The 14,502-nt window shown below is 33.9% G+C and overlaps 3 protein-coding genes across 3 annotated transcripts; 2 read left to right on the top strand and 1 right to left on the bottom strand.

The window, feature by feature from the left end:
• Positions 1 to 37: 37 nt before the first annotated feature.
• LOC133831436 (hydroxyproline O-galactosyltransferase HPGT3-like) lies at positions 38 to 1,260 on the top strand. Its single transcript, XM_062261731.1, has one exon. It carries the CDS (start codon positions 162 to 164, stop codon positions 1,191 to 1,193), a length of 1,032 nt encoding a protein of 343 aa, XP_062117715.1. The 5' UTR covers positions 38 to 161; the 3' UTR covers positions 1,194 to 1,260.
• Positions 1,261 to 4,536: 3,276 nt separating this feature from the next.
• LOC133831435 (putative disease resistance RPP13-like protein 1) lies at positions 4,537 to 7,120 on the top strand. Its single transcript, XM_062261729.1, has one exon. The coding sequence runs from the start codon at positions 5,077 to 5,079 to the stop codon at positions 7,114 to 7,116; it is 2,040 nt and encodes a 679-aa protein (XP_062117713.1). The 5' UTR covers positions 4,537 to 5,076; the 3' UTR covers positions 7,117 to 7,120.
• A 3,718-nt stretch (positions 7,121 to 10,838) lies between these two features.
• On the bottom strand, positions 10,839 to 13,832 carry LOC133831434 (uncharacterized). Its single transcript, XM_062261728.1, has 3 exons — positions 13,693 to 13,832; positions 11,315 to 11,415; positions 10,839 to 11,221 (listed from the first exon to the last, which is right to left on the bottom strand). Exons 2-3 carry the CDS (start codon positions 11,406 to 11,408, stop codon positions 11,073 to 11,075), a joined length of 243 nt encoding a protein of 80 aa, XP_062117712.1. The 5' UTR covers positions 11,409 to 11,415; positions 13,693 to 13,832; the 3' UTR covers positions 10,839 to 11,072.
• Between the last annotated feature and the right edge of the window lie 670 nt (positions 13,833 to 14,502).

Below are 14,502 nucleotides of genomic sequence, written 5' to 3'. Positions count from 1 at the left end.
CTTTCAAAAAAAAAAAAGATCGACCTTAAAATCATAAATCTGATTCACCAACCAATATAATTGGGATTTAGGTCACTTTTTCATCTCAAGATTTTGTACCAATAGGAAAAGCACTCATAGTTTCTCTTCAGAGTATTACTTGGCTCTCTTTATCGGAGAAGATGGAGAGCTTGCCGACTACGAAATCGGAGAGACGATGGAGATCGAAGCCTCTTCAGGCATCGAAGCCTTCTCTACTGATGGCCTTGTTCTCTTGCATGGCTTGGCTCTATGTAGCTGGACGGTTGTGGCAGGATGCCGAGAACAGAACCTTACTAGCTGATCTTCTCCAGAGAAATGCAGGCCAGAAACCCAAAATCGTATCAGTAAACGATAAATTGGCAGTCCTCGGCTGCAAAGATCTGGAGAGAAGGATTGTGGAAGCCGAGATGGATCTGACATTAGCCAAGAGTCAAGGGTTTCTGAACAAGAACCATTTGAAACAAACTGGCTCTTCTTCTCGAATTCTTGCTGTTATAGGAGTGTACACTGGATTTGGGAGTCGATTGAATAGAAATGTGTTCAGGGGATCTTGGATGCCCAGAGGCGATGCTTTGAAAAAGCTTGAAGAAAGAGGCGTAGTCATTCGTTTTGTAATTGGTCGGAGTGCTAACCGGGGTGATAGCTTGGATCGTAACATTGATGAGGAAAATCGTTCAAGAAGAGATTTTTTGATTCTGGAAGGTCACGAGGAAGCCGAAGAAGAGTTGCCCAAGAAAGCTAAGGTCTTTTTCAGCACAGCGGTTCAGAATTGGAATGCAGATTTCTATGTCAAAGTTGATGATAACATTAATCTTGATCTTGAGGGGTTAATTGGGCTTCTTGAACGTCGTCGTGATCAGAAGAACAGTTCTTATATTGGGTGCATGAAGTCGGGAGATGTTGTGGCTGAAGAGGGAAAGCCTTGGTATGAACCTGAATGGTGGAAATTTGGTGATGAGAAATCTTACTTCCGGCATGCTTCTGGTTCTCTTTTGATTCTCTCTAATAGTTTGGCTCAGTATGTGTACATAAACAGTGCTTCTTTGAAGACTTATGCTCATGATGATGTATCAATAGGCTCATGGATGATGGGTCTTCAAGTAACATATATAGATGATAATCGGTTTTGCTGTAGTAGTATTAGACAAGACAAAGTGTGTTCTCTAGCCTGATCAAGGAGAGACAATCCAATCTTAGCTTGTTGGTTTGTGTGAAGAAATTGACATGTTTGTTGTTATAGTTTTGCTTTTGATATTGGCCTCGATTCTTTTTATGATCCCCAGAAGTTATTCAAGTCAATTTGTTTTACGAACAATTTTATTTTTTGAAATAAGAGACAGAGAGCAACCCAACTACAAAACAACAAACCTACACTAGCAAAAAAAACTCTCCCTAGTGAGGTCTAAAAAGTAAAAAGTCCTCAAAACCTTTCGTGCTATACACCCAAGTGGCAACCCATATCTTTTTTTACCTCTAAATTACATTTTCTTTTTTACCTGATTTGTTGAAGTTGAGGTATTTGAGATATTTATCTTTGCAGGGTTGTAGCTACCTAAATTAATTGGTGAATTAAGGCATCTTTGCTACTTGGACCTCTCTTACACTTCCATTGTAATGTTGCCCACTTCTTCAAATCTATTGTACAATGTACAGACATTGAAGTTGTCTTGTTGTTCATCTCTCACTAGGTTGCCTAAGAGTTTTCATCATCTCATTAATTTGAGATGTCTCGATGTCAAAGATGATGGTGTGTACTAGAGACGCCAATCTAAATATGCAAACTAAAAAAAGCCTTCAGAATTTGAGTGTCTTCATTGTGGGAAATATTGTGGAGCTGGAGCCAAAATAGGAGAGTTGGGGGAGCTTTCAGATCTTAGGGGGAAACTTTCTGTTTACAACTTAGAGAATTTAGTGGAAGCTAATGAGTAGTGCATGGGCAGCCAGATCAGGTTGAGAGAGAAGAGGCTTCTTGAGGAGTTGGACTTGAGATTGGGTGAAAAAACTATTGTAGTAGAACAAGAAGAGGTGTACTTGACAATCTATTGCCAAACACATCATTGAAAGAGCTCAGCATCACAAATTATGGTGGACAAACATTTCCAAAATGATAACAATTGTAGTGACCTGGATGGTATTGCTCTTGTCATGGCTTCCTTTATACTTGAGACTGGTTTTAAGGGGTTTAAGTTTGTGATAGAGAGGCTAATAGGTGGCTATTGCTTAGCCAATATTTGTCAAGCAATTGCTTGTTGGAATAGGGATTGTCTTTGAGGAAGACTTGCCTTTTCCATTGTAATTTTCTTGTATTAAATTCCAATCTTTGTTAGTTGGTTTGTGTGAAGAAATTGACATATTTGTTGTTATAGTTTTGCTTAGATATTGGCCTTGATACTATTTAGGATTCACAGTCACACCAATTATCTGCTTCTCATTTGGTCCCAATGATTTATCCATGTATTGCAATCTGAATTGTTGGAAGAGTTGAAATAGAATGTCTGTATTGAATCATTTTCATTTTTTTAAAAAAAAGAAAAAAATCTTATTGCTTATGACAGGCGTGCCATGATTCCCAGAAGATATTCAAGTCAATTACCAAAGCAACTTGTTTGAGAACATATTTACCTCTAAAATTACATTGAAACTGTTTGCCCTATGAATCTTGAACATATTAGTACCCGATTTGTTGAAGTTGAGGCATTTGAGATATATATCTTTGCAGGGTTATGAAAATGTCGAGCAGCTACCCAAATCCATTGTAGTGTTGCCCACTTCTTTAAGCTCATTGTACAATTTACAGATATTGAAGTTGTTTTGCTGTTCATCTCTCACTAGGTTGCTTAAGAATTTTCATCATTTCATTAATTTGAGATATTTCGATGTTCAAGGATAGTGGTGTACTAGAGGTGTCGATACAAATATGTAAACTGAAAAGCCTTGATAAGTTGAGTGTCTTCATAGTGGGAAACACTTGTGGGGCCAAAATAAGAGAGTTGGGAGAGCTTTCAGATCTTAGGGGAAAACTTTCCATTTACAATTTAGAGATGTAGTAAAAGCTAATGATGATGAATGGGCAGCCAAATTGGGAAATAAGAAGCTTCTTGAGGAGTTGGGCTTAAGATGGGTTGACAAAACTAATGTAGCAGAACATGAAAGAGATGGACTTGACAATATATTGCCAAACACAACATTAAAAGAGCTCAGCATCACAAATTATGATGGACAAACATTTCCAAAATGATATCAATTGTAGTGACCTGGATGATATTGCTCTTGCCATTGCTTCTGTTATCATTGAGACTGGTGTTAAGGGGGTTAAGTTTGTGCCTAGAGAGGCCAATAGGTTAGCTCATTGCCTCATTGTTTAACCAATATTTATTTGAACTGTCAAGCAAGTGCTTGTTGGGATAAGGATCTTCCCTCTGCTGCTTGTTCTGTCTTTGAGGCAGACTTGCCTTTTCCACTGTAATTTACTGGTGTTAAATGAATTGTTTTCTTTCACAACAATAACAATAATAAAAAAAACATTTCCAAACTGGTTAGGGGACATGTCATTTGCAGTCTAGTTGATATGTCCTCTTCTGAAATGTAAATTTTGCCACACCTTCCCATCACTTGGGCGACTACCCTCCCTTGAAAAAAAATTGATTGTAAAATTTGATGCATTAGAGAAGGTGGATCTTGATTTGTATGGGACTACTACTTCAACAATGAAGACATTTGTATCGTTGGAATCCTTGACATTCAAATACTTGTCAAACTGGAAGGAATGGTCAATGACAGTTCAATGCTGTAGCTTTCCCAAAGCTAAGAAAACTTGAGATAAATAGATGCTTAAGGCCTACAAGAGATTTTTATTTCCTCTTTCCCTCTTTAAACCAGCTTTCTCTCTCTTTTGGTTCAGAGCTTTATTCTTCCCTCCAAATGATGCCAACCATCCATACAGTAGCACTTAACTACTGTACTAAGCTTGTAGGATTCCAAGTTGTTAAATCATTCAGCTGTCTCCAAAATCAGAGTATTTGCTTCTGACAAAGTTTAGAATTTCCATATTGCACCACTCATATCAGTCCCTCCAAGTCCATTGCATATACAATAGCTGTAGCTTTATCAGATTGTTTCCCTTAGATTCCCTTCCCATTATTAGGAGTCTCCGCATTATAAGTAGCCAAAACCTTGAGTCTTTCTCTTTATTTAAAGGCCTAGAATCCCTTTCATCTCTGCAAACTTGGGAATGTGTATTTAGAACATTTCTATGGTGCAGCTCACTAAAAGAGCTATACCGGTGGAACTCTTTTTGTTTTGCACCCTGTGAACAGATTTTGGCGTAAATTTTTTTATAGTCGTGTATATTGTAGGTTAGAATATCCTGTAAATTTTTAGAAAATTCTAAATAATTTATAGTGTCGAAAACAAGGTTCAAACAGATTATTTTCCATGCGCATAAAAAAAATAGTCACGCGTGCAACAATCTATTTGAACATTATTTTCAATACGGTAAATTATTTAGAATTTTCTAAAAATTTGTAGAATGTCCTAAAAAAACCTATAAATATAAACGGTCATAAAAAAATTTCGAACCGAAAACTGTTTATAAGGCAGAAACTGAAATAGCTCCACCAGTGCAGCCCTCTTTTTGTGAGCTGCACCATAGAACTAACCTGTGTATTTATTCGTTTCCCTGTTATGCTGTTGTTGCACTTAATGCCAATTGGGCTATTTAAATTATATTATTAAAAAAAACTAGAAAAGGCTTTATTGTAGTGTCACAAATTTTTAGAAGAGACCATGCATGCAATACATAATGTTATTTTATTAGTACTTTCAAACTTGCAGTACAGCTATTCTACATATGCACAGAGAACAATATATACACATCTATCTAAGGCACATGTTGATGTTATTTCCTAGGTTACGAGCCACATGCATTCTCAGACACACTGTAGTTAAATAAGACTTATTTTTCTTACTTCAGTTTGTTCTGAATCTCAATATTGCCGTTGCTGCATTAGCTTTTTGAAAACCTTTCACCGTGAAACTGAACTGCCGAGGAGCACCATGGCTGTGGAGTTGGTGGTTGGACCTGTTGTCTCTGCTTCCATTGAGTTTTTGCTGAAGAAGGTCACTTCTTCTGATGTGGCCAGCTTCTTAAGAGGAAAGAAAGACTCTGGATTTGATAGGCTTCTTGACAAACTGGAGACTACGTTCCTCTCCCTTGCTGAGGTGCTTAGTGATGCAGAGCAGAAGAAAATCAGAAACCTGAGAGTAGAGAAGTGGCTGGACAAGCTTCAAGATGCTGTGGAAGATGCTGAGGATCTCTTTGAAGAAATTGAATATGATGTTCTCAAGCTCAAGGTGGAATCAGAGTCGGAACCCGACAAAAACAAGGTACGCAAATTCTTCTCTAGTTTCAACTCAACCGATCAGGATAGGAAGATAGATATGGAGAAACTTCTTGAGAGGTTGGATACTTTTGAAAAACAGAGGTACATCCTTGATCTGCAAAAGGGTGTTGAGAAGATCCAATCACAAAGACCACCTTCAATATCTTCCATAGATGATTCTAATTTTTTTGGCAGAGATGATGAAAAGGAATTTTTGAAAGGGATGTTGCTGTCAGATGAGTTGGGAAGTGAGAACATTTGTGTGGTTCCAATAGTGGGCATGGGTGGGATTGGCAAAACTACTCTTGCACAGTCTGTTTACAATGATGATGAAGTTAAAAACTATTTTGAACCCAAGGCTTGGGTTTGCGTCTCAGATGATTTTGATGTATGTAAGGTAATGAGAACCATTCTTGAGGAAGTCACTGGCAAGGGATGTGCTGTTGAGAGCAGGAATGGGCTGCTAATTAAAATACATGAAATTCTGAATGAAAAGAAGTTCTTGATTGTTTTGGATGACGTTTGGAGTGAAGAATATGAGATTTGGGATAAAGTGAGGATGTTTTTTAAAGTGGGGGCATTTGGTAGCAAGATAATCGTCACAACAAGAAGTAAAGTAGTTGCTTCAATCATGGGAACAACTCGATCTCAGCATCTGGAAGTGTTGAAAGAAGAAGCTTGCTTCAAGTTATTTGTAAAGCTTGTGTCTGGCAATGAAGAATCTACTACAGATGCAGACTTGGGAAGAATGGGCAAAGAACTTGTTAAGAAATGCAAAGGCTTGCCATTGGCTGTGAAAGCACTTGCAAGCCTTTTGCGCTTTACTGATGTTAAGAAATGGAAAGGAATAATAAACAGTGATATTTTGGATTTGCCAATTGGAGAGAAAAATATACTTCCAGCTTTGAGACTGAGTTATCATTATCTCCCATCACACTTAAAACGATGCTTTCTTTATTGTTCCTTGTTCCCCAAAGATTATCAATTTAGAAAGGAGGAAATGGTCTTACTATGGACAGTAGATAATCTATTGGAGCATTCAAGCAGCAATAGGACAATGAAAGAAGTTGGATGTGAGTATTTTGATGATCTAGTATCTCGATCATTTTTTCAACCTTCAAGTGGTTTTTTAACAAGAGATTGTTTCGTGATGCATGATCTTATGGTTGATTTGGCTAATTTTGTATCTAGAAAAAAGTTTGTTTACATAGAGAAAGACAAGCTATATGATATTGGATTGATAAAGCAAGCACGACACATTCGATTTGATATAAACAACTACTGTTTTCACGAGATATTGAAGTTGGTTTCTGAAACAACTTGTTTGCGCACATGTTTACCAGCTATTAAAAAAAAAATTCCTCCAAACATATTCCTGCAAGACATGTTGAAAGAATTGATGAAGTTGAGGCGTTTGAGGTATTTATCTTTGAAAGGATATCAAGATGTCAATGAACTGCCTAAGTCAATGGGTGAATTAAGGCATCTCCGCTACTTGGATCTCTCTCAAACTTCAATTAAAGAGTTGCCCAAATCTGTGTGCATGTTGTACAATTTACAGACATTGAACTTAGTTAGTTGTTATGATCTAACTAAGCTCCCCAAAAATTTACATCATCTCATTAATTTGAGATATCTCAAGATGAGTTATTGTAAATTTTGTACCTTGCCACCACTTGGGCAATTACCTGCTCCAAAACTCTTTCCATTGTAAACTGCCATGCAATAGAAATGGTGGGTCTTGATTTTTATGGGACTAGTTCTTTGAAATCATTTCCATTATTGGAATCCTTGACATTCATAGAAATGTCAAAATGGAAGGAATGGTCCATGCCTAAAGCAAATGTTGAAGCTTTCCCAAAGCTAACATCACTTACTATAGGCAGTTGTCGGAGACTCAATGGAGATTTACCTCACCTCCTACCATCTCCAACACAGCTTCATATTTTTCGCTGTTCAGAGCTTGCTTCCTCACTCCCAGTGATGCCAACTGTCACTAGTGTAAAAATTGACCAGTGTGGGAAGATTGCAGGATTCAAATCATGTAGTACTTCGCAAAATTTTGATGAAAGGTGTGTTCCTATCAATTTGGAGAACCTGTATCTCAGGTACTGCAACAATCTAGACTTTCTACCGCTCTGTGATTGTAAATCCCTCCAAAAGCTTCCAGTTGAATATATATCTAGCTCTTTCAAAGTGCTTCCTCTAGATTCCTTCCCCAATATTGGAAATGTCGAAGTTCATGATTGTAATAATCTGGAATCTTTCTCACTACTAAATAGCCTAAATTGCCTATCTACTCTCTCCATTAGATGGTGCCCTAATTTCACATTATTACCTGATAGCAACCTTCATTGTCCAATTCTGATTCAACTCCATCTCAGGTATTGCCACAAGTTAAAGTTTTTACCTGACCAACTACCCAGTCTCCTCCCTTCTTTACAAGAACTAAACATCTCTAATTGTCAAGAGTTGGAATCACTACCTAGATCTGGGTTGCCTTTGAGTTTGCGTAGATCACCTTGGAGTACTGCCACAAATTAAAGTTTGTGTTTGAGCAACAGTCTGAGGTACTTCATTCTTTACAAGAACTATATATCTATGATTGTCCAGAGTTGGAGTCACTTCCTAGATCTTGGTTGCCTTACAATTTGCGTGAGCTCACCATTATACTCTGCAACAAGGTGATTGCCTCTCGAAAGAATTGGAGTTTGCAAGCACTTCCTAATCTGACACTTCTTAATATTGGATATTATAATGGTGAAGATATGGAGTCCTTTTGTGAGCAAGGATTCCTGCCGACTAGTCTTACCTGCCTTCGAATTGGTGGCATTGATTGTCTTAAAACCTTAGCCGACAAGGGGTTTCAAGAACTCACATCCTTGAAAGAACTATACATCCAAAACTGCCCCAACTTGCAGGCACTTCCAGTAAAAGGGCTGCCACCCTTTTTTGAAAGTTTCATCATGTATGATTGTCCTTTGCTGGAAGCAAAGTATGAGTGGGAGAAAGATGGAGAGTTTAAGAAGATTACTTGCATCCCTCAGCCTCAAGTTCCTATCAACAGGAACCCTCCTCAAGTGCCCATCAGTCGGCAGTGGCTTTTAAATAGGCCATCCTTTAGCTGGTTTGGGCCCAAAGCACTCTTGTTTCACATCACTCTAATTCTCTTTTGTATATATTTATTTTTGCACTTCAATTTGTAACTACTGGATGAGTAAAGAGAAAGAAAGACCAGTCTTTTGTTAACGGTCTTGAGTGCTTTTGTGTATATGAGATTAATTTAGGTTGTAAGACATTTCATGAATAATGACTAATTTGTGAGCCCAACGCCATCAATGAATAATCAAGCCAACACCACCTAGTTCCAGACAGGTATTTGTGCTTTAACTTGTAAACTTTAGAGAGAGATTGGAAGCATTGTGTTCGTGTTTCCTTAAAGAAAGAGAGAATAAGTTTTGGTTGTAAGTGAGAAAACTTCAAGAAAGCTTGGTTGTGTTTGGGTACAAGGAATTTTATACGATCGCTTACTTTGTGTTCTTCTCAACTCTGAGGAAGGAGGGTTGTACAATAATGTTCGAACATTGAACAATAAAGCTCGTGGAGGGTGGTTGTATATTTGTATGTGTACTTCACTTGTAACAGCTACAGGAGTGAAGAGAAAGAAACTCCATTCTTAGTGTATTGCTTTGCTAGCAAAGTTTTTTATTCACTGTTTTCAGTGCTTTTTTGTATATGAGATTAATCTATTATGTTGTAATAGATTTCATTAATAATTAACGAATATGTGATCCCAATTCCCAACGACACCAATGAATAATCAAGCCAACTCCAACTACTTCCAGACGGGTATTTGTTCTTCAACTTGTATAATCTATCTTTGCTATTTTTTTTATTAAACTACATTAATAGATTTGTACTAGATCAATAATATACTTACATTTTTTGAATCAATAACTTGTTAGGATCTCTATGTTATTATATTTTAATATATATTATTAAAATATCAATGCATAAAAAAAAATATCTCTTCTATATAAAAATTCTTATATTTAATGGTAGAATTTAAATTTAAATAAAATAAAATAAATAATTAAACAAATTAAAATAAGATGTTTTATAATAATAATTATTTAAAAATAATAAAATTATATATTTAATAATTTAAATAAAATTTAATTAAACTTAAACTTAATATTATATTAAACATATAATATATAATCTTTTGTTTTGTTGTCACTGCCAAATTTAAAAATTAGAAACAAACATAAAATTAAACAAAAATAAATAAATAAATAAATAAATAAATTAAAATATAATATTTTAAAGATATTTTATAAAAATTTAAATAATTAAATCATATTTATTTAAAAATAATAAAGACATACATATCATTTTTTTATCTTATAAATTTGTGTGATAATTTATTTTTTATCAAGTGATTGAATCTATTTTTCTTCATCAAATTCACCAAAGGACATTGTGAGATACATTAAAAAATAAAAATAGTTTATGCATGTATATTACTGTCTACACTATGACTTAATCTATTCTTATTTTATTTCTATTATTAATTTCTTTTCAAATATTAATGTATTTTATATATATATGTCATGTAGTCATGTAAATATATATCTATGTCAACATTGTGTTTGAAATTATTGATATAAATATTTATATATACTATAGAACTATAATTCATTTTATTATATATATATTTTTAAAAAAACATAATTTTTTATTAAAATTATAAACAATGTTTATAATTTTAAAAATAAACAAACGTGATTGCACATTGCTTCTCCCTATTATATATATTTATATAACAGTGCAGCTACATTTGTTATAAATTCTTTTAGATTAAAGAATGAGCTTTTAATTATCCTAGCAATTACTAAAACCTAAAAAAAATAAATATGATTCAATGAAAACAAGGAGAATTATATAAAAAAAAATAGTTGTTGGCATATTATTATTATTATTATTAATGGAAATAAATTTATAATTCAGTGATCTAACATACATAAAACAGTGGTGGATCCATAACCGAATCAAAAGGATCATAACATAATAGCACAAGCCTAGCCAAAGTCCACAAGGGACAAATGCAGATTTTCAACAACTCTTTTAATTTAATTTTTTTGATACATGTCAGTTTTTTTTATAGAAAAGAAAAACAGGAATGAAAATTTGGAACAGAAATTTTTTTATCCTTTTAAAATTGAAAATCTTATACAATACACATTACATTGGCTTGAGTTCTGATAATGAACCTGTATTACTTTAATGTAATTCTGGCCTTTCAGTTGTTCCCCTCTTATTCCTGTATTAAACAGCCTAGTCAAAATCTAGATCTAGTACAAGTTCCCCCAAAAAACTCTCCAAGGTAGTTCTTGAACAATATAAATTAGTAAAAATAAATAGAAACAGCAACAATAATGGAGTAATTATAGGACGCCCTCCTATTTAGATTTCGAAACAAACTTTGATGAAATTTTCAGTCCAGTATCAAAAAAGGAATCTGAAATGCAGACAACTTTTTGTTGTTGGCAACTTATTACAAATCCCTTACATGCCCTGGGTTCATCTTTAAAAAAGCAAAATTAACAACTTGGCCAGAACATAGGAATATTGAATTAAGGGGAAAAAAACAAAAAAACAACAAAACCCTCAAGAATCAGCTTGGGCCTTGACAATGAAATTCTGACGACTAATGGGGTTCATGACAACTGGTGGACCGGCTGTACGAGGCCATGCCTGGAACTTCTTGTCAGTTTCCTCCAACCATTCCTTGTTCGAAACAGTACCTGGGGTAGTCCCTGAATCAAAAAAAAGAAGAGAAGAAAATTAGATAAATGAAACAAACCAACTACAGAAGTAAGTATCTTTGAAATGACAATGTTTTCACTCGCCTCCAAATATCTTCTTGTCAGAAATGTAGTAATCACAGAGCCAAGCCACTGCAAATGTTCCTGCAGTAGCAGCTAAGATGTACTTGGTTGCCATGTCGAAACTGCGATAACACAAAGTATTTTGTCAATGAAAATGAGAGATTTATTGTGCTGAAACAAAATCCTTGAGAGAGAAACAAACAGCTAAGATTGTTTCATGAATTCAAAGGCTGGAGTGTCCATGCACAAAAGGATACTAAACGAATCAGAAGTAGATATTTATGGGGATTATTGGAGGAAAAAGAAAGAAAAATAAAACAAAATTGCTTGAATGTATTTCCAGCACAATCAGCTAAATTAACCCAATCACCTGGCATGAAACATAAGATACTTCATCTATGGTAAAAATTCTACATCTTAGGAGAGATACATGGAAAGCTGGCAAACAAAAATAGTAATAGGGTGCATTTTCTTATGAACATACACAAGGAAAAAGAACAGTAGCTCCAACACATTATGGACACTCCAAATGATATTTCAAGTTGGTGGATTGCATTTCTCAATATCGTAAAGTTGTAGCATATTCATGTTAATTGTCAACTGTTTACATCATACGGTAAAACGTAAAATCACAAAAATTGAGTATGAACACCACACAATGAACAGTATATCAAATCTTTGACATGTACCAAACTTCCTCAATACATTCATGAGTAATTAATCAAAACAAAAAATGCACGTATAACACAGAAGCTTCAATCTACATTCTTTTTTAATTTAAAAGAAAAAAGGCTAATGTTAATACGTGGAAAAGGCTACAAGCATAAGTGTGAAAGAGGAAATCACACAGGAAAACCAAAGCAAAACATAATTACAACATAAAACTCCAATTTTTTTCCGAGATTGGAAAACAAAACATCTTTAAAATATTTTAGAGCAACTAGCCAAAGGGCAACCATAAAATTTGCAAATCCTCAAGACCTACATTTTAGGATGCAACAAGCTAAAACAAAAGGAATAAGCAACCACTGTTCTTTTTGTCTTTTAATCAAATCAACAATTTTCTTTTCTGTCTGTTTTTCTGATAGGAAACAAAGGATACATTAACAAAGACGGAGTATCATCAAAAATTTACATTCTAGAATGACAGTACGAGGAACTGCATGCCAAACCAACATAACAAACAAAGACTAATACAAATAAAACATAAGGAACAGGAAGGCTAGTACTCACACAGACGCATAGAAAAGGGAATTCTATGAATTCCTGACTTTTGAAAATCCATATAGCCACCTAATGTTTAACTTTATCTCCAAACTCCAAAAATTAAGTCTCTAGCCTTACCCCAAATCAACCATTTTCTAAGTATAAATTAATAAGAAAATATTAAAAATATACAGCAAAGACATAGAATAATTATTATATAGCTTACAAAACACATATACTTGTCAAAAAAGCATATGATTTTCAGTTTTCTATTTCAAAAAAAGAAAGCAATAAGTAAAGATTATGGTTTCTAATCCCTCTTGACCCTTTCTTTTTAATTCTTCCTAATAAGCACAATAAAACAGTTTTCGTGTCCTAAATTTTTCAGGGTCAAGACTCGAAGTCCATAAAAAGCAAAAGGCAAAACAAGAATCAAAACTCACTCATATATAGTAATTTCAGTGGATAAAAGCAGGAGAAAAAAATCACAGTAGCACAGTGGCGTGGTTGCTAACTGGAGTGAGAGATGAAATTATAGACTTAAATTGGGGGTTTGAAGATGAAGGGAACATGGTGAAATTAGGAGAGCGAGGCCGACTGAAATAAATTAAGAATAAGAAGCTGGATATGTAGTTCCAAAGGGGAAATGTAAAAGATTTTCTAAGAACCAATATGAAATAGATAATGCTAAGACGACTAAATACTGATTATGTATACATTAACATACATTTGATATAAAAATTAACACAACAAAATCTCTGTTGAAGAAATTGGTTCGTTCAATAAATTCTAAAGTTCCAACATTGAGCACTTCTATGAAAATATATATGGATTCCAAACCTTTTTCCCAGACAAAGAAACTAAGAACCACCATGTATACCAAGAACCAAAGATCATATATTCTAATCCGTAACTGGAAACGAAACTTTGGGAGAAAAAAACATTTTCAAGTGATGAAAAAATGAATTTTTTTTTAGCTACGAACATGATAGAAATACATATGGGATTTAAGATCACAATCGCAAAAAGCAAGCACAAGTTGAGTAATGAATTTGAGAAGTAGTAATAGGTTAGCGGAACTCTGTTCGGAAGAGTACCAGGTGGATGTCGTTCTCAGACGACTTTCGATTTTGGATCCATTGATTGATAAAGAAAAGAAAATGCAATCAGAGAAGAAACCCTAGATAGGTTACCTTGAGATTTCGATGGTACGCGAATAGAATTGCTAGTCTCCGATCGTTCCAAGCCCTGTCTTTGCATTTAAATTTCCAAACCAATATAAAATATTAATATGTAATTTTGTTCATTGAAACGACAGCGTTTAGTGAAAACTAATTTTGAACTACAATAATCAATAAACCTCTTTTTATAAATTAATATTGATGTTGCAACAAAAAAATATATATATTGATGTTCAAAGAAATCTTGTTGGAAGAAAAGATTACGTTTTCCGAAAGAATTACTTTTTCTTTTGTTGGGGTTTATAAATTTTTGAATTTGGTATTCTTTCTCATTATTTGTTTATGATTACTTATGTATTTTAAAATATTATTTTTAGATTATATATTTTATAAAATTGTTCAAATTGACCTTAAACTCAATTTATAAAATTGAATATAACAATACAGTTTTTAAGCAGAATAATTTTATTTTTATTCTAAATTGTTAGTTTGGTAAATTATTTGTGATTTTAACTGGAAAAACTTTGATCAAAATTAAGTTTAAGGTTTTATTTAAATCATTTTATAAAATATAGGGTCTAAAAAATATTTTTTTAAAATACAGAATACAAATAGATAATGAGACAAAATACAAAATCTAAAAAGTATGAATATTTTTTCAATAAATTACATTTTAGTTTTTTTTCTTTTTAAAAGAATTACTTTTTACATTAAAGTATAATGTATTTTCTTAAATGGGTTGCCCATGTAATTTTAGGAGCCAAATTGATATGATATGAAAATTAAATTTATCACCCAAATTCATTCAATTTGTATCATTTT

The sequence above is a fragment of the Humulus lupulus genome, chromosome 4 (genome assembly GCF_963169125.1).
Source record: "Humulus lupulus chromosome 4, drHumLupu1.1, whole genome shotgun sequence".
Classification (NCBI taxonomy): Eukaryota; Viridiplantae; Streptophyta; class Magnoliopsida; order Rosales; family Cannabaceae; genus Humulus; species Humulus lupulus.
This window is presented reverse-complemented; position numbering and strand designations above follow the sequence as displayed.